This window comes from Podarcis raffonei, chromosome 8, assembly GCF_027172205.1.
Source record: "Podarcis raffonei isolate rPodRaf1 chromosome 8, rPodRaf1.pri, whole genome shotgun sequence".
Classification (NCBI taxonomy): domain Eukaryota; kingdom Metazoa; phylum Chordata; class Lepidosauria; order Squamata; family Lacertidae; genus Podarcis; species Podarcis raffonei.
This window is the reverse complement of record NC_070609.1, coordinates 61,976,658-61,996,916: the sequence shown is the minus strand read 5'-3', so window position 1 is coordinate 61,996,916 and position 20,259 is coordinate 61,976,658. Positions and strand designations below refer to the sequence as shown.

Below are 20,259 nucleotides of genomic sequence, written 5' to 3'. Positions count from 1 at the left end.
AGTGAATCACTTTTGCAACAAAAGTCAAATGAATAAATCCACAGAAAATAACCAACAATTCTGCATACCACTGCAAAATATCCAAAAGTGGCCTATGAGGTTGGGAGCAAAAATGATCTATTTTTCCTGGTAATTAAAGTTGTTGTTTGCTGTGAGCATAAATTCCACCGAGAGCTGCTGCCAGTCAGGGGAGAGGCAACAACGAGTTTGATGGACCAATGGTCTAGCTCAGTACAGTGGTACCTCAGGATACATACGCTTCAGGTTACAGACTCCGCTAACCCAGAAATAGTGCTTCAGGTTAAGAACTTTGCTTCAGGATGAGAACAGAAATCATGTTCCGGCGGCGTGGCGGCAGCAGGAGGCCCCATTTGGTAAAGTGGTGCTTCAGGTTAAGAACAGTTTCAGGTTAAGTACGGACCTCCGGAACGAATTAAGTACTTAACCCGAGGTACCACTGTATAAGGCTATGTTCTCTCTAACATGCAATGTTTCATCGGAAGGATGTGTGTGTGTGTATGGAGGAATATTTTGTTATGTGATGGGCATCTATTGGCTTAAGTAGTATAGCAAAGACACAAGTTTACTGCCTCACTGGAAACTAAGCCTTATTAACTCTACTTGAGCAACATTAAATTTGTTGTGGTTTCTGGACTGTGCTGACTACTGGCCTGAAATGCATCAGTAACCAAACCTTGCTACAGTGACATGCTTCAGCAAGTGAACTAGCCAATATACACATCATTTTAAAAACTGAGGCTGCCACTGCCAGAGTTATATATCCTAGGTTCAGAAAACCAATTCTCTCTTAGATAATTGGCTCAAATCTGAGGCAAGCATGCCCTGATGCTGAACTATGACTCTGTTCATGTCTTCCTCTTCTCATCAACAAGAAAGGAAAAAGACCCCCTGCACTGAAAACATAATCGTGCAATATAGAAACAGACATACCTGAGATTTTGAAAAGCAACCACAGCAGATGTTATGGTCATCACCAAGAGCACAAATACATAGGCATAGAAAACTAAAGTGCCCGAAAGTCTTGTGAAAGTATTAAAAGGCAAGAGACCAAAAGCTTCCTCACACAGGTACAGGTTAGCATCAAAATCTCTAAAGAAAAGGAAGACAAGTCAACATTGCAAAGTTATTGGCATAATGTGTGCGTTTTTAAAAATCTAAGAAAATTAGTCCTAAAGTTGCATGTTAGAAAGTGCTCAAGCAAGATCAGTAACTACAACTCAGAATTTACAAGCAAGAGCACATGCTGCCTTATTGCTATTTGTTGCATTTCTAACTTGCCATTCATTCAAACAAATCCCTGGGTTTTTCAAACAAAGCAATAAATCAGATTAAACTACAGCAGTGGACGTAATGCCCCCCAAATTCTGAAACCCTGGTTTCAGTACCACCAAAAGTGAAATAGAACAAGTATTTTGTGCTGAAAGTCCATCAACACAGAGGGTAACCAACCTTTAGGGATGGGGTATTCTATCTCCCTTCTCTTGCGGGGGCCCAATTAGTGCCATTGCCTTCCGTTAAGAGTTTGGGTGTAATCCTTGACGCCTCCCTTTCCATGGAGGCGCAAGTTACAGCAACAGCCAAGGCGACATTTTTCCACCTTCGCTGCATCAAGCAGTTGGTCCCTTACCTTTCCCGCCCCGACCTGGCCACAGTGATCCATGCGCCGGTCATCTCCAGGCTTGACTACTGTAATTCGCTCTACGCGGGGCTGCCCTTGAAGCTGTCCCAGAAACTCCAGCGGGTGCAGAATGCTGCAGCGAGACTCCTCACGGGGTCTCTGCCATGGGAGCATATTCACCCAGTGCTTTTCAAGCTGCACTGGCTCCCAGTGGAGTACAGGATCAGATTTAAGGTGCTGCTTTTGACCTTTAAAGCCCTTCACAGCCTAGGACCCTCGTACCTACGGGACCGCCTCTCCCGGTATGCCCCACGGAGAGCCTCAAGGTCCATAAATAGCAACACCCTTGTGGTCCCGGGCCCTAAGGAAATTAGATTGGCTTCAACCAGAGCCAGGGCCTTTTCAACTCTGGCTCCGGCCTGGTGGAACGCTCTGCCTCACGAGACCAGGGCCCTGCAGGATCTGATTTCTTTCCGCAGGGCCTGTAAGACAGAGTTGTTCTGCCTGGCCTTTGGCTTGGAGCCAATTTGATTCCCTCCCTCTCTTTCTTTTTTCTTTTCCTTCTCCTTCTGCGATGAGGCTACCTTTTAATATTTTAATGTTTCAATATTTTAATGTTGTATTTTTTAATTTTGTTCTTAAGTTGTAATCATTTAACTTGTTTTTATTATTGCTTGTAAGCCGCTCTGAGCCCGACTTGGCTGGGGAGGGCGGGGTATAAATAAAAATCATCATCATCATCATCATCATCATTATTATTATTATTATTATTATTGCTGGGCAGCATCACAAAGAAAACCCTATTCTGTCTCACCATACCTGCCAATGGGACAACCTGAAGAGCCTCCACTGCTGGTCTTACGGCACAGGTTGGCTAGTAAAGGGAAACATACTCTAATAGAAACTTGGGTCCCTGCCATGCCAAAAAACTAGAGGAAAACAATTTTGTTTTGAACTCTGAACAATACCATACCTTGTTGCTCCAAATCCAAACTTTGCCTTCAGAAATTTAAATATATGCTCATCAGACTCCAGATTAAGAACTTTCTGTGAAGAGAGAAAATAAAAGTTATTACTTTCTTTTAGTTGTGAAGACAACTCTGCCATCATCATCACAACATTTCACAAGTGCCACTTTTTTTTTACTTTGATTTTTCTTAAAATTGTATTCCACAGCACTGAGATCAGCTATAAGCCTCTGCTTGATCCCTGATAGAAAAAGGCAGCAGCAGAGACACATCTCCAGTCTTAATGTTGTAGTACCAGTGGGCCAGAGGTTCCCCACTGCTGGTTTAAACGTTGTTTGTTAGGTGGTTTAAATCTGTGATCGTTCCTGTGAGTTGAAATTTAAATAGCCCATCATCATATTAGAACAGGTGACTGACAGGTAGGTGTGCAGAGAGGGGGCAAGTTCGAGATCCATCCTCTGGCAGGATCTAGTATCCCACCCCTGGTTTAAACTGACTGAGAAAGGATGTGAAAAGAAGAAAGCAGAACATGGGAATGTAGTTGAAGTTCATTGTATATTTAGGCATCCCAAATGTAAAGCTACATATTCCATTTGTGTGTGTAGCTATACAATAAAAATTTTTTTTCCTTCCAGTAGCACCTTAAAGACCATAGCTATACAATGTTAGGGAAAGGCAAAGCATTTGCAAAAGCAGAAAACATTTGGAATGCTAAATTCAATTTTGTCTGTTGTACAGACAAATAAGAAACAACATTTCTTTACAAACTCACTATGAATTTGCATATAAAGCCATTTAAGTTTACAAACCAATGCATATAATATGCGAACAAACATAGTATTGCACTGTAAATCTGTTATACATATTGAACAAGATACTATAAAGATTCAATTGGAAAAAGAAAAAGAAGATTTACTCACCTTAATAAAATTATTTACAAGAAATGTCAAGCACAGCACTAAGAGTACATGAAGGAAGAGCTTCCCAAGCCTGCTAAAGAAGCCACCAGTTTTCAGGTTATTCTGGAAAATGTAAGCAATGGTATTTTAGTGTTTGCAAAGGAACACTGGGCACTCACAGTGAATGTTCTTTCTGCTTTGGGGTGTATGAAGCATTGATTACTAAGGGGCTAATCCCTCCAGAAAAGACAGGGGACTTGCATTTTAAGGTCTTCAAGGAAGTCCTATCCTGCATGGTTTGTATGAATGTGCACTAACTCACCAGGCTGTGGCGCAGATGCCTCGTTCACTCCAAGCCAAAAAGAAAATCCAGTGAGTACATAAAACTTGGTGTAAAAGAAGCATCCATTACTGATGTGATAATGTCCTAGCTAACCTAACTGTCAGGTAAATCCAATCACGGTGCTTATAGCTGAAATTTCTGTGAGAGAACATGCTGAAGCCCACTCCTGACAAAAGTTCTCCTTGAAGAGGTGAAGAAGTCTACTTCATAGTGCCTTGTGAATATAGATGAAGATTTCCACGTGAGCAGAGATCTCCTCCTAGCAGCCTATGTAAGGTTCTGACATTAAGCTCTTTGTTTTGCATTAATTCTTCCAGCCTTGGGAGGGAGGCCCTGGGAAAAGGAGCACCAGTGGAAGCAGCCTAGAGAACCAGTGCAGAGGCCTCATGGGACCCATTAAGTGCCCCTTTGGTCTTTTCACTATGTCCTAAAGAGACATGTCATTGTCCTTAGATAATACAATGCCTGATAGGAGCGCCACCACTGGGGCATTCACTGTTGGAACTTTTAACATTTCCGTAGGCTGAACTGTGAGAAAACACTGTGCTGTTTGGCCAGTTTGATGGCTCTGTTACTTTGACATGGACTGACCCATTTGGAATGAACCACTCCAAGATGAAAGGGGGAAAGGTACCACCCTTGAGGCTGAACAAGGTTTAGACTGAAGCCCCTCTAGAGGTGGTCCCCTCTAGAGGCTTCCCCCTAAAAAAGTACTGCTTTCACCCTCTGGCACTGGTAGAGACTAGATTTATTTGGGAGTTTGGTGTTGGTCTTTCTGGATACTTTCAAAACAGCAGTCGCTGGTGGGGAGGAGCTCCTTGAGCGCCATCAGCTTTCAGCAGTTGCTGAAAGGAGGGGCTCACTCAGCATTCTGGGTAAGAAGGAACAGGAGCATGGTGGAAATCCAAAGCAGGAGGCTTTCCAGTGCCAGATGCTAGCATCTTTTAATGACCTTCACAGGCTGAATTTTCTTCTTTGCAGCTTTTTCCTTGCCAGTAGGAATGAATGAGGGAACACGGAAAATAAGAGGACATGACAGAAGAAAAAAACTATTTCTCCTTCTCCCCCTCTTTTTTTGTAAACGATGTATCTATCAAACTACGCTACTGAGCACTACTTGTCCATCTAATTTTAATTTTAAAACCACTGTTGTACTGATGCTAGTGCATCAAGGTAGTTTCAGGTTTCCTTTCAGGATAGCACTAAATCTTCGAAGAGAGAAGCCAATAGAGTTTTCAAAGCACCGAGTCTCCAACAGCAAATGAAAAAAATGATTGTAAAAATGACCATGATAGGCAGTGGCAGCAGTGGAAAAAAGCAACAGAAAACTTGAAGATATTCTGCTGTAAGAACAGTTCTTATTGAGCAAGATTGTAAGTAGGGTGGAAGAGGGAATCTCATTTAAAATAACAATTAATAATAATAATAATAATAATAATAATAATAATAATAATACCTGACCATAAAGCATATCATGGGCTCATTATGCATGAAGACAGCAGGACTAAGGAGTTCCAGTCCCAATACTGTTTGATCAGCAACTCTGCTTTCAAACTGACCATGGCTATTTCCCTATAATGATGTGGAGATCATGACTTGCTCTTTATGAGTCATGGTCCCTAACATCTAACACAGCTAATCAAAGGTGGCAGGCGTTTAACCATGTGTAATTTTATGAAGATTACCCAAGTAGCAAAGCAGACAACTTTTCAGCTTACCCTATTTAATTGCTATTTTAACAAAATAAACTAAACCATGATAAATACATACCTGGAGTTTTCTTGCTAACAAGGTGGACAAATTAAAGCTTATAAGTAATGATCCCACTACCATGGAATTAAAGAACTGTAGGAGGCAAACAAGAAGCAAACTAGCCACCTGTATTATGTAGATCCAGGTCACCTACAAACATAATGATAAGAAATTGTTCATGCCAGGGCTTCATTTTTTTTGAATTATCTAACTTGCACAATGCTCACACCAGTCCCTCCTGTAATGAAGAAAATGGCACCAGAAGACAGAGAGGGCAGAATACCCACCAAGAAAATTGAGCTTGCCTGCAGATCTTTGTGGGGTTGTTTGTTAAAAATTAAATAAAACAACCCAAAAAGCATGACAGTGATTTACATTGTTGTTAAGTACTTTAAGATACACAGTTCTACTACTCCCATATCTCAACGCCAAGTTAAGATTTTTTTTTACGGCACTTTGAAAGTCAAGATTCTAGTATTCAGTTGAAAAATATGAAAAACAGGACATTCCATCCTAAACATACATACACAACCAAGTTTACTTTTCATCAAGTGCAGTATTATTTCATCAGAGTTCCTCATAATGAAGACAGCCTTCCAAACTTTGCAATCACACACAGTGGCCGCAACACTGCATACCATCAAGCACACCTAAACGTGACTGTTTTCCATTATTTCAATGGCGGCACATTAAGCAATTAGCTTACCTTTCCTCTAGGAAGCAAGTCAAGACAGTCAAGTGTGAACAAAACCAATGCCTGGATCAACAACATAAACTGATTAAACTGCCAAGCCAAGCTGAAGAGGAAGGTTGAAATAAATACTGCCAGAAGTGTCAGCCTCTGGAAAAACAAAAACATAAGCTAAATGAGATACATGAGGAAAGATCGTAGTGGAAAAAATGGAAAGTGATTACTGGGCATTTCAATGTATCAAACAGCTTTAAACAAAAACTATTCCCCAAAAGCAGACTGTTACAAAATCAATAAAATACATCATCCATATATAATTTCAAAATACCATTCATCTATTTACAAACATAAGGATGTTGCAGCATTCTGACAAAAACAGAAACAGGAATGGAAATTGTTGGCGGTCACTTATTTGTCCCATGTCCAGAATAAAAATCAGTTCATTCAGTTGCTTTCAGTCTGCAAATGATATTACGTCCCCCTCCTTTACCCTGAATTACCTTTGCAGTGAAATGAATGGGTTGGAATAGCATCATGACAATGTAATTTCCATAGTTTATTTAATTAATTACGCAAATTATGTAATTTTGCCACAGAGCTAAATGAATGACATAGATTTGGGCGAAAGACAAACTGCAACGGGAAATAGTGCTGCATGTGAAGAATACAGGGGCAGAATGGAAAATGACGCCTTCTTAGAACCCTACTCCAAAGTAGACATATCTCAAAGTACACTCTCTGGCTCTGAACCAACAGAGCACACATGCAGCAATAAACCCTTTTTTTAACAAAAAAGATCACCACCACCATCATCATCCTAGTGAGAAAGGGGAGTGGGAGGATAGAATCCAAACCGCCTTTTTTCTCCCGAATAACCTAGCCAACAAGGCTGCTGCTTTTTTTATAAGGTCTCTATGCCTACAGCATCAGGTTGTGGAATAGGGTGTTCAGGAGGCATTTTCACATGCAATTCCCCACGCAACTAAGGATACAACCTAGAAGCCTGTTTCTGTGAGTAATGTGGCTCTGAGCTGGATTGGAGCATCTGCATTCAATCAAAGATTTGACATTTAACTATGGAAGAACAGCAATCATTATTTTCTGGTATATATTTTCTGCCAGCATTACCTTGGCTATTCTAGAAACATTTATCATTACATTTTAAAGAGAAAACTTTTTTGTGCTTTTAAAAAAGGCTCACTTCATGAGTGGGTCGCAGATGAGATCTGAAGAGGAATGTAATTGCTGCTATCTGAACAGCAAAGAATGGCAGTGCCCAGTTCTCTCTTAACGGAATGGTGAATTCCACCCGGGTGGTATCTGTTCTGCAGAAAACAAAAGCAAAAGGTTCATATAAGCAACAATGGGCAAGTCCTCTACAAAGATGCAAATCTCAACATTGAAAATAGACATCGACTATTACTTCACTATTTTCAAATATGGCAGAAAGCATTCGGACTAATTCAATTAATGCATTACAAGTAAACTGATCAAATTGATTTCAACCAGAGAGGGACCCTGTTAACAGGATGTGTTGTTATAGATCACCTAAATCTAGAGCAGCAATGTGCAAATGCCAAAGACTTGTAAAATTAAAAAAAGAAAAAAGAATTATTGGCACACACTGTTTAGTCAAGGAAATACAGCCAGCTTCATTGACCATCTTCGAAGTATGTTCTGCAGTGAAATATTGCAGCAATTATTTTTATTAATATATTAAAAACCAGTTAATTGACAGCTTATTGACTGTGTCATGTTGTGCTCCATACACTGTCTAGACACTAATGGCACAAAATAAATGTTTAGCAGCACTAAAGCACCTATAAGTGGCTGACAGCCCAGTTTTCAAGATTTCTACACAAAAGGAAGTTTTTCCCCTTAGGGTTATTCTAAACTAGAAAAGGCTCTTTTTTATACAGAGCCTCCAGAGCATCAAATCCTTTCTGTACTATGTTTTGGCTACCTACCTCATTCTATTTCCATGTATTCTCCCTCCCTCATATCTTTTCTAAATTATGTGTCCCATTCTGAGGCACCCTGGAATAGATTCACATACACAGGAAAGTCTTGAGCTAAAACCAACATGCCTTTGCTAGCGCAACACTTATCTGCCCATAAAAAACTAGCAGCTGCGTTGCTCGGGAATTCTAAACAAAAAAGGAAAAAATCTGTTTTGAAAGGCTTAGTCTACTATCTTGATTCAAAATAGAGTCCATCGAAGCACAGACAAAAAAACCTGCTCCTTGATCTCAGGAACCATCATGTGAAACTTGGTTATGATGTCCTAAGAGGTGTCTAAATGCACAGCGAGAAGGCAAACCACTTTCCAAAATATATAGCAATCTAACTTGAAGAAATGAATATATTCTTTTCTATAGCATGGCAAATACTGGAATATTTCAGAGGAGGATTTGCTGAAGTATTCTCACCTGTTTGTGATATACCAGAAGGCTGCTAATACACCTGAAAGCCAAGTTCCACTGAGAAGCCAGCTGGTCACATACAGAGCAGCAACATAGACTGCCTGAAGGCTAAACAATGTGTAGATGTAAAAATAAACAGGTTCAAAAAAATTCTGTGAAGGAAGAACACAGGAAACCATTAAACAAATAGTACTTGACTTAGCATGAAACCAACAATTCCGATCATAAGAATGTTTGTAAAATGAGATTGCAATCTTATGCATACTTAGAAGAAGAAGAAGAGGAGGAGGAGTTTGGATTTGATATCCCGCTTTATCACTACCGAAGGAGTCTCAAAGCGGCTAACATTCTCCTTTCCCTTCCTCCCCCACTCTGTGAGGTGAGTGGGGTTGAGAGACTTTAAAGAAGTGTGACTAGCCCAAGGTCACCCAGCAGCTGCATGTGGAGGAGTGGAGACACGAACCCTGTTCACCAGATTACGAGTCTACCGCTCTTAACCACTACACCACACTGGCTCTCAGGAAGTAGGTACCATTAAAATATAGGACCTATATAGGATTCTACTATAAAACTTCTTTGCACAACACAGTTTCACTTTTAGGCTGGTAGCCAATACAATCCTGCTCAGAGAAGATCCATTGAATGTGTCTAAATTGGGTTTATTAATTTGAATGGGCCTGTTCTGACTAGGACTAGTCATGATGGCATCCATTTCTGTCAGGGTCATAGGCAGTATGCCTTTGAATACCAGTTGCTCAGGATTATGAGTGGGAGAGAGCTGCTGTGATCATGATCAGCTTGCTGGTTTTCTACAGGAATCTGTTTGGCACAGTGAGAACAAGGTGCTTTGGCCTGCCCCAGCAGGGCTTTTCTTAGGTCCTTACACACAATTCCTAGAGTAAATCGCATTAAACTTAATGGGACTTAATGCCGGGTAAAGACGAATTTCCACAAAACTTGTCACTGTACTGACTTGGGCAAGATGCTTGTGCATTTATCAGGGACTTATAATTAAACACTCACATTCATATGAAAAACCCTATACAGAATGCTGAGAAAGACTTCTTGGTAAACATTCATTCTTTCAAGTATGTTAATTGTCCTCATGGACTCAGTTTTATTGTCAAACATCAAGCGATGTAAACCTGTAGAAAGAAGAAAATAAAATGAAGGCACACCTGCATTTAAAAGCCATTAAAATGTAAACGTCTTCTGCAAGAGAATTTGAAGTTAGAAACTAGAATGCTACTCATTAAATATGCTCTGCTACTATTAAAGTCATTTGGCTTCTTACAAGGAACTAGATCTGGTTGGTGGGTGATACCAGTCAAAATGCACATGCTTTGAGAAAGTCTAAGGAAAGTAAGTCAATTTGCATCACTTATTTTTGAGTTAGAATACCCCCTCTTTAGGAGCCACATATGACAGTGTATCCCAAGAAGTAGTGGAGCTTACCACTTAAGTGTGTCCAGGAGTAGATTCATGGAAAGTAATCTAATAAATGGTGCTGCTTTTATTGCAAATGGAGTGCTCTGGGGCTCTGAGTCTACTTTTTAGAAATCAGTATCATCTGAACCATATAGTTTAAGATGAAAGTAATGCTTCCATTGATATAGGTAATACCTAGACTTCTATGCTATCTAGCAACAATAGGCACCTCCAGGTATGACAAGCACTTCTGCCACTAACAATTGGTTTGTGTTCCTGGGATTTATATAAAAAGCCACCGACAAACAGAAGATGGAAGTTGATAATCCAGCATTCTCTTTAAAAACACAGAAGAGTAGTGCTTCTGAGAGCCATTTGTACTTTATCCAGTTCAGAAAATAAAAGTTACAATACCTAGTTGAATGGATGGAGCTTGTAGCATCTGCTTGTAATAAGAGTAATACAGGCCACATTCTGTCCTGAATGAAATCTCCCGCTCTACCTCCTGGAAGGAAACATGCCAGTTAAGATCAAGAATAAACTTAACCTGATGCTTGTCTTACTATCGCTTGCCTCTGACCTGTTTAATAAAATTAGTGTAACATAGTTAAGATCAGCAACAATAGCAGTTTATGAGATAGAGGAAAACTGCTCTCTAATCCTCACCTCATTCCTCAGTGCAACAATACCATGCAATAGATCACTATCCTTCCTACATTAACCAAAAGGGAAGTGAGGTTGGGATTAGTCAAGGACATTTTGATGAGTTGGTGGCACACCAGAGATTTAAGTCCAGAGATCTCCAAGGTCCAAATCTACAAGAAAACTATGGCTCTAGTCCAAAAAGTAAACTAATAAAGACATGAAAGGCAGCTGAAACCTCCATTTCATTTTGGATAGCCAAAGTATCTGCAAAAATCACAAGAAAAAACTGAAGTAACATGATTTCCTAGATATTACTTCTGTGTATCAGCCTAGGTCAGCTGCCAAGGATTTTTTATTTTATTTTTACCAACAGACTTACTGTGAGCAGATGTGTTCTTAGAACTGTCACTGGTCAATTTAAAACTCCCAGGGTTTTTTTCTTTTCTTTTAAAAACCCAAATCTAGGAAGAAATACAGGCCTGAAACTTTGTGAAAACTGTCTTCAATGCATTTATACTTTTTTGCAGCTAGCAACTGTCTCAATCACCAATTTTTGACTTCCCACTTTCTAGCCAAACTATTTTTATTCCAGCAAGCATTTGTTATCCTAGTCTGAGGGGTTTTTATGGACTGCTATCCCTTGTTTTTAAGCACTTTTTTCCTGTTTCTATTTTATTGTTTTTATTCTTAAATTATAGTGTTGGCTTCTATGCCTCATTCTGCAGCTTCAAAACTTTGTTCTTAGTCAACCCAATCACTGTTACTGCACTGAAAGGCTGAATTGAAATGGTCTTAACCATGGGTAGGCAAACTAAGGCCCGGGGGCCAGATCCGGCCCAATCACCTTCTAAATCCGGCCCACGGACGGTAAAGGAATTAGTGTGTTTTTACATGAGTAGAATGTGTCCTTTTATTTAAAATGCATCTCTGGGTTATTTGTGGGGCATAGGAATTCGTTCATTTGCCCCCCTCCAAAAATATATATATAGTCCGGCCCCCCCACCAGGTCTGAGGGACAGTGGACTGGCCCCCTGCTGAAAAAGTCTTAACTTACTATTAAAGCACAGTCATATTCTTATTATCCAAAACAATATTAATCCCAAGACAAACCAATGGAAAAAGAGAAAATGACAGGTGGTTCACACTGCAACCCATTTAAACATTACTTACCTTGTTTTTATTTAACAGAGTGTGTGTGCCCCTTAATTTTAATTAAAACCCCGAAGAAGTTTACAGCGATATAAGGTATACATTGAAATTATCAATAAAAGTCAAAAAACAATTTTAAAAAATCAGAATATAAATAAAATCAACACTTGTGAACTAAAATGACAGATTAAATACACGTCAACTTTACATGACTGGGTATGCTATGTAGTGTGCTGAAAGATGTGGGTAACAGTGGGTGTTCACTAAATTACCTGAAATACTGAAAGTTGCAACCTCTGTTTAATCAGTTCACAATGACAGAGTAATATGATTCAAGTTCCTATGGTAGTCCCACAACTACAGAAAGTATTAAAACTTGAAAGCTCTGAAACATTTTGGAATTGATTCTGGAGGGCTGGGCACTGAAAGGGATCTAATTAGCAAGACTGTATCAAACGTGATTAATCTTTAAGCCTGGCACCAGCTGTATTCAACCAAATGCCATACTTTACGAGGTAAACACTACTGCTTTACATCTGTTTCATACGAAGATAACATCTGCTTTCCTCATTCACAACACATTTCCAATTTTAGAGCGATTCATACTTTTCCTAGAGTCTCAGATGTCAATAAAAGTGGCAAGAGCTATGGGCTGAAATTTCAAGGCTAATATTTAGATAATACTACTATACACATTCTATATATATGTAATTTGTTTTTATGAAGTCTTGACTCTATGAACCCCATGGTGCTTTGCTGAAACTCCTGGTGCTTATATAGCAATTAAAAGTGAATTCTGCATTATTCTAGAGATATCTGATCAGCTGCAAGTACAAAAATATTTGGAGTCATGCCTTGCTCCATTATTATTATTCCCTGTAGGAATTACGGAAGAAAAGAAGGTAAACTACAAAATGCCTACTGAATTTTTTATTATTATCTATGGTGGTGACAAGCCAATCCCTTTTATCAATAGGAATATACTATCTGTGGTGTTATGTCTGTGTGATGGATGTTTTGCACATGAATTATGTTGATTGCTATTGCACTCATCAAGTAAAGAAGCTGCCCCTGATGTTCCCTCATGCATATGTTTCTATCTCAGCAAAGCTTGAGAAACAGAACTCATCTGTATGAAATAAAATCGGTGGCAATGTGAAAGCCTGAGGAGGTAAACAGGAAATACCCTGCACTCCAGGATCAGAAATGGAAAATTTGTAGAAACGTTGGTGGTGGGGAAATCTTACGAAATACTTCTTTCAGGAGTATGACTGAAACAATTTGTGGGTCTGTGAAAATATGTTATGTGTGCTTAACATACCTTTCACCTCTAAACTAGCTCTCAGGGTCAGAAAAATAGTGGTAGTGGGGGTAGAATGGAGGAGATAGCCACTAACCATGGTGTGTGTGTGTGTAGAGTGGGGGGGGGTAAACTTCTCCTTCCCACACTGTACTGGAGAATTGGGGGCTGGGGGTGCAGCAAGGTTTGCAACCAAGCCTAAACTTGAATGCTGCAGGACTATGTGTAAGAGGGGAAAGGTTTCAAGGCATAGCTGCAAAAGCAGCATATACTGGCACTCTGGTGAAGTGGAGCAGACCAGCAGAGGAGGGGGAGTATACTGTCCCTCCATCCAGCCCCTCCAAAAGGCTCTTTTGACTTTTCTCTTCTACCCTCAGGGCAGGTAGTTCTTAAGTAGGAGAAGTCCAAGACATTTTACTGTCTGGAGTGAAGGACTGATGCCCCCTTCCACACTAGGACCAACACTTTAAAACATTTTGCTGTATTATTCAGACACCTGCCTTCATCTCCCACTGCCACCATCATGGTGCTACATGGCAGGGCAGACCTATGAACCCTGTGGAGGGGAGGCCCAGCTCAGCTGAAATCTCTGAAAAGTGGACTTAAAATATTTCACCCAACTCTCCTCTCTTCTCTTCCCCTTCTGCAGTGATCTCACTTTGATCGCCGTCGGGGATTTTAGTTGTTTCTAATGCTTTGTTGCTACACGAAAGCTTTGTATAGACCTTGTCAGGATAATATGAGGGGCTCTTGTCCCTTGTATCTTTTTATTCTTTTACAATATTCTCCAACTAGGGATTCACCTTTTTCAAAAGGCCGGAGAACTGGCAAGGAGCTAAACGTCTCCCATTATTGTGCACTCTTCTCCCTCTGTAAACACAACTCAATCTCACATCAGCACAAACATGTTATTCCTGCATTGCAGGGGGCTGAACCAGATGACCCTTTGGGTCCCTTCCAACTCTACAATTCTTTGGTTCTATGTGGAAGATAAGGATGATCAGTTGCAAGGTATTTTGAACAGAGTCATGTAAAAATATACTTCCAAAATTAATATTCTATTTATGTTCAACACATTCACATCTATAAAAGGTTCTGGTTTTTCAGTGATTTTTGGAGCCCAAAAGCCTTGTGGGTGACTGTCTGGAATTCAAGCACATGAGAGAATCTTGGAAAAGCAATGACTTTCCAATCAGAGAATAAGGCTAACAACTGAATCCTGTGCTGCAACAAAATGCCTCTGGGTTCCCACATCAGTGAAGAGTTTGGGAACTAGATCAAACAAAGCTTGATACTGTCTTTCAAAAGAACCCAACGTAATACACTCAAGAAAGTATTTCAGCTTTCTTTCTTTGCTTGCTTAATAAAAACCAAAACTGCACCAGAAAAAGAAATAAAAGAATATTGCTTTTAAAAATAAAATCCAATTAATTACGTAGCAAATCTTCTTAAGCATAAAAGTGAAAGCTCAATACAGATAACTGCATTAACGTGACCAAGGTTGCACAGCATGCCGTCAACAAACACAGTTAATACACACAGAACTCTTGGCTAGTTAACCTCAAGCCCATTTGCTCTGATTGGAGTGTTTATTCAGCTTTGATGAATGAAGAAAGCAACGGATTTATATACAACAGCTAGCCATGTACTGAAATTAGACTTTGCTGGAATGGAAATAATGAATTCTATTGCTGGAAAGCTGAATCATGGCATGGGAAATTGGGTTCAACTCTCAGCTTGACTATACTAAATCATTATTTCTGTGCCTCAGTTTCCTATCCAGGACGTTGGGAACAGGACCTAAATGAATTGCACACATTTGTTTTGCCCAAGACTCAAAGAAATTCATATTTAGATGTTATAGACTTGCAAGACCCAGAAGAAGCAAAAGGTGTGTTCCTAATAAACCGTCTATCCTGTATAAATCATTTATTTTCTCTTCATAGAAAAAAATCTGTGTTGATAGCACCAAGTTATTGACTGAAATTTTCATTCTTCTCTTGGCAGATTTTCTATCACATCCAGCCCTGATTTATTTTGCAGAGGCTGACAATAAATTGCAATTGAGTTTTTCCTAATAGAGTCAAAGATAAAATAGGTGCTATTAATATGACATCATTAGATGAAACTACTTTAATGTACCACATGATGAATTCTGCTACTGCAGTATATGATCCTAACCTGCTGTAGTCAGAATGGAAAATCTACTGGAAACTTGCTTAAGAACCTTGCTTAAGCCCAAGTCACATCTAACAGGGTGGCACAATTTTAATATATGGTATAGTGAAATAGTCCATTCCAGTTTCTGTTTTACTGGTGGTATTTCGTGGCAACGAAAAAATAAAAACTTCTGAAGTGGCCCTTCTCTGAAGGGAAATTAAAGCTTTAACCTTCCTCCCTCAATAATGTAAGATCCAATTAAAAAGAACAGTGCATATACAGTTCATGGTTCAACCACCATTCAGTCTGAGCAATCCAGGATGCTTTATTATAAACAAATAAAAAACACATCAACATAGCTGCTACTTTCAGCTTGCTATCTGCTTTCTACTACCTCAGTATGTCCTCAAGACGCACCTGATAAGAACAGCGGTTGATGTGGGAAAGAGTAAAATTATCAACAATGTAGAAAAAGGCAATGCTATGGTAGCTGTGTATAGCTCGGCAGAAAAAAGTCTGAAAAGCCACAATGTGAACAATGCCTTAGGAAACCAATCATGCAATCAGAGTCATTCTGTTACCTTGATGTTGGAGAACCACAGATCATTTTCATGTAGTGTAGCAACATAAACAGAAGTGAAGATTCCCAGAGATATGCCAACGATTCCACCAACGATGAGTGAAAGTTTCTTCCACAATTTTCCACCTGCAGAAGATAGTTCTAATAAATATTTATCTTTGAAAAACAAAAACAACTCCTTCAATATGTTTGAAATGGATGGTAGTATCCACTCCAGATGTTGGCTACGGTTTATGTATCATAAACAGAGAACAGATTTCCAAAAAGAAAACTGAGGGAAAACTGATTTCTCTTGGATTGTTCTGGCACTGGAAAATACATGTAAAATGTATTCATTTGATTTATACCCTATCTTTCAAAAGAAACATCCACCCAAGGTGGTACACAAAAGAATATAAAACAACAACAAAATCCACACTAAAATGCACTAAACTGACCCAGCTGGTTCTTAAAAGGGTTGCATCAAAAGATGCAGAAAAAGCGGGTCTTTTGCACAAAGAAGGCATTGTGCTAGGGCACTGTGTGAGACAAGTGAGCTAAATCCCAAGATGTTCTTCTCACTTGTGCAAACTGTTATATAGGCAGAAATGTATTGAACCTATCTATTATAATGCTGTTAAAAAGAACCAAAGGTTGTTTTATATTCAATCCTTTTACTCAATGAGTAAATCCCACTGAAATTAGCAAACCTAAGTGAAGTCATGTTAATTCCATTCTTTCTACTCAGAACAACCTTAGTGTTGTACAGGGTGAATAAACTCCATTCTCTGATATGTTAATCAAGATTACACTAGTTCTTCATGGTAGCTAAATGGGCAACAGCCAGTTATGTTGCTATGGCAGAAAATATTGCAGTCCTAATTCAGAATGGAGGTGGAAAGTGAAAGGAAAACAGCAGGGAGGAGTAAGTTAATTTTTTATTTAATAATTTAAACAGGTAGGAGAATAAGGAAAAAAATAACTATTTGTGGGAAATTGCAAATGAAATAAGACAGTTGAGACAAAACATCTGTGGGTGAATTGAGAAAAGGCTCTGGTTGTGGATGGGGGTGAAAGGGGATGAAGTGGGGATGCTAAGTCACACAACCCTGCAATCTTCTAAGTAGATAGATAGAGAAAACTCCATACTTTGCTATTTCCTTCATAATGGGCAGTAAGTGCAGACGGTTACTACTGGCCTCTGCTGGAAATATAGAAGCAGCTATCTATGCATTTTTTTCTATCCTTCTCTTCCACTTTAAATCTAGGGCATATGCATATTTCTTCTGTAACGAGTGGGCAATATTTTTCGAAGGGCCATATTCCCTTACAGGCAACCTGGGTGGGGCTGGTGTAAAAAAGTCGCTTCCATTGCATTTGTAAAGTAGGCTGCATTCCAGCCACACACGTTGAGATTTCCACACACACACTCCAGGCAGGCAAAGCCAGCTGAGGACACAGTGGGGTATTGGCAAGCACTAGATAGATAAAGCATTTTGCTCCTGGGCCTTATTGGGAATCTGCGATGAGATACACATGCAGTGGACTTTGCCCCCAGTTCCAGTCACAACATAGAGGGCAGCTTAAGGTCCAAAATAGTTTACTGTAGCAGTCAGTAGAGCATGCGACTCTTACTCTCAGGGTTGTGGATTCCAGCCCCATGTTGGGGGGGAAATTCTGCATTGCAGGGGGTTGGACCCTCGTGGTCCCTTCCAACTCTACAATTCTATGATTCTAACTCTTCAGAAAGCATTTGTGGAGCAGTGAATAGCTATTTTCCTTCCATTCACAGGTTCTCTAGATCGAAGTAATTCCCTTTTAAGTGATGTTAATCTGAAGGACAGGAACACTGAAAGGGGCAGAGCTAACTATTTTCTCTCAAGCTTGCTACGTCTTCTGCAAAGAACAGTTAATTGCTCTTGTACTCATTATGAAAGCTCTGATCTGCTTTGTGTTATGCCCCTTCGTCGATAATAGAGTTCAGTAAAAAGCTTATAAGCTCAAAATAGACTTGATAATCATCACCTCTCATTCTGAAATTATTTGAAATATCCTTTGTGGCATGGCTTCTAATAACTTACAAGCATGGTGACTTTATTAATCACACCAAAATCTTGTTTTAACTTTAAAGGTTTGGTTATCTAAATTGTGCCTTCTTCTCTAAATGTGCACTTATCAAAGCAGTCCCTGATAATGCTGCACGATTACAGGTGATTTACCTGCTGACAACAAAGCAGCAAAACCACAGACAATGTGATGCCAAGGGAAAATACAGCCCATAACTACATTTAGTTATTCCTCCATGTAGACTATATTGGTTTCAAATCAATTCCTCTTCTCAGATTTCCCAATTAATCATGTTATTTGAAACAAAGACCAACCTTCTCTAGTTCTGATGGGCAGCACAATACCAAACTCTAGAAAACCCATCAAACTCAGTGGAACTAAAAATACTAGAACTGTGAGTGACTTATTAGCAGATTAATGAACGTACTCAACAGAGAACCATTAATTTCTAGTGGTATACTGAGTAGAAATTATATTTTATGTGCTAACTAGTTAGAGTTTGTGATAAGCTACTTGAACTTTATTTGTAAATAAAAAAATATTTGCATGAAATATTTTGTAGGCAAAAAGAAATCAAAACATAGCTCCCTAAATATAACTGCATCCTGGAAATACATGAAGTCAAAGATAGATTTAAATGCCAATAGAGAATGAATTTGGGTGAATCCTAACAATGGCTAAACTCAGCCATGTAATTCATTGGAATTATAACATTCTTGGTTTCCCCATTTTTCTTTCTACTTACACATGCAGTTATAGCTTAAGTACATTGCACAAGGATAACCGTGACCTACCAGCTAGAGTTTTCCCATTAAGTTTCCAGTTCTTCTCGTGGATGACACTCTCTTCTGGAACTTCTGTGGCTCTTATTCCCTTTCTCTGTCTAACAGCTGTCATGATGTCAGTAATATTCACACATTATATTTTGTGCTGGTTCCTAAATATACATACATAAAGTAATATGGAAGCAATTAAACATTTAACACTCTATCATTACTAACACCCTTAAAATGTATGCAAAAATATATGGCTATATATTTCACAGATAGCAGGAAATCATCACTTAAATTACCGTCTTGCTATTTTTGCAAAATATCCTAGAATAATCATATTGTTTCAACTTGTCAAAAATAAATTAGCAAAATAAATATTTTATTATCAAATGCATAGAACCATTTGAGATAACATGCAGATAACAGTGCAAAGGACCCAGAGTAAAACATAGCTCATTTAATTTATTCCCTATTGGAATAGTTTAAGAGTTCATATTCAAAAGTATGAATGCTTGCAAATTTCCTAATATTTTAGGGGGCTCCTGATGTGCCTGTCTCTGTAGCAGATAGAAATATTTTTAAGGCAGTTTTTAAGCTCATGAAAATGCAAGTGGTACAGTTTGCGACTTCCATGTGAGCAGCTCCAATGTAAATCAGATGAGCATAAGGAGTCATCTCCCCTTGGACTGAACTTGGATCAGTCATTTTCTCTTGTGACATCCATGCAAGCAGCTCCAAAGTAAATCAGATGAGCACAAGGAGTCCCATCTCCCCTCAGCCTCCCATCATTTTCTCTCAGCCAAATTTAACTTACAGGGTTGTTGTTGGGCCGCCAGACTGTGGAAGCAGAAGAACCACGTTTGCTACCCTAAGCTCCATGGAGGGAGAGCGGATATTAGTGGAATAAAAACTTGATATAAGGAGATATATATTCTATCTCTCCACAGTAAAAATAGTGTGCAGGGCACCACAGATTTATTGTGGCAGAAACTTTAATGGACTGGAGTCTACTTCATTTGACACAACAAAGCTACAATTCTAGTCATAAGCAGCAGGCAACATTTGGCCTTCCAGAGGATGCTGAACTACATCTCCTATCAACCCCAGCCAGCATCTTAATAGTCAAGGCTGATGGGAGCTGTAATCCAAAAAGGCAAACGTTCATCCTGGAGAGGCAAAGGTTCATCAGCCCTACTATACATGCTTAAAGGTAAAGGTAAAGGTAAAGGTAAAGGTACCCCTGATCGTACAGGCCAGTCGTGACCGACTCTGGGGTTGCGGGCTCATCTCGCTTAAGAGGCCGGGAGCCAGCACTATCCGAAGACACTTCTGGGTCACGTGGCCAGCGTGACAAAGCTGCTCTGGCGAGCCAGCACCAGCGCAGCGCACGGAAACGCCGTTTACCTTCCCGCTATAAAGCAGTACCTATTTATCTACTTGCACTTAGGGGTGCTTTCAAACTG

At 39.5% G+C, this 20,259-nt stretch overlaps 1 protein-coding gene across 4 annotated transcripts in view; it reads right to left on the bottom strand.

Moving 5' to 3' along the window:
• DPY19L3 (dpy-19 like C-mannosyltransferase 3) overlaps positions 1 to 20,259 on the bottom strand; it is a 38,219-nt gene that overhangs the window by 15,976 nt on the left and 1,984 nt on the right. For 3 of the 4 annotated variants that reach the window (XM_053400295.1, XM_053400297.1, XM_053400296.1), the window contains exons 2-12: positions 18,818 to 18,960; positions 15,979 to 16,103; positions 10,558 to 10,648; positions 9,739 to 9,860; positions 8,722 to 8,867; positions 7,494 to 7,617; positions 6,308 to 6,442; positions 5,620 to 5,751; positions 3,528 to 3,629; positions 2,613 to 2,686; positions 952 to 1,110 (exon numbers count right to left, since the gene is read on the bottom strand). In XM_053400295.1, coding sequence (XP_053256270.1) covers positions 952 to 1,110; positions 2,613 to 2,686; positions 3,528 to 3,629; positions 5,620 to 5,751; positions 6,308 to 6,442; positions 7,494 to 7,617; positions 8,722 to 8,867; positions 9,739 to 9,860; positions 10,558 to 10,648; positions 15,979 to 16,103; positions 18,818 to 18,920 — 1,313 coding nt within the window. In that variant the 5' untranslated portion in view covers positions 18,921 to 18,960. The remainder of the gene's footprint in view (positions 1 to 951; positions 1,111 to 2,612; positions 2,687 to 3,527; positions 3,630 to 5,619; positions 5,752 to 6,307; positions 6,443 to 7,493; positions 7,618 to 8,721; positions 8,868 to 9,738; positions 9,861 to 10,557; positions 10,649 to 15,978; positions 16,104 to 18,817; positions 18,961 to 20,259) is intronic. The other variant, XM_053400298.1, reaches the window with a different exon arrangement.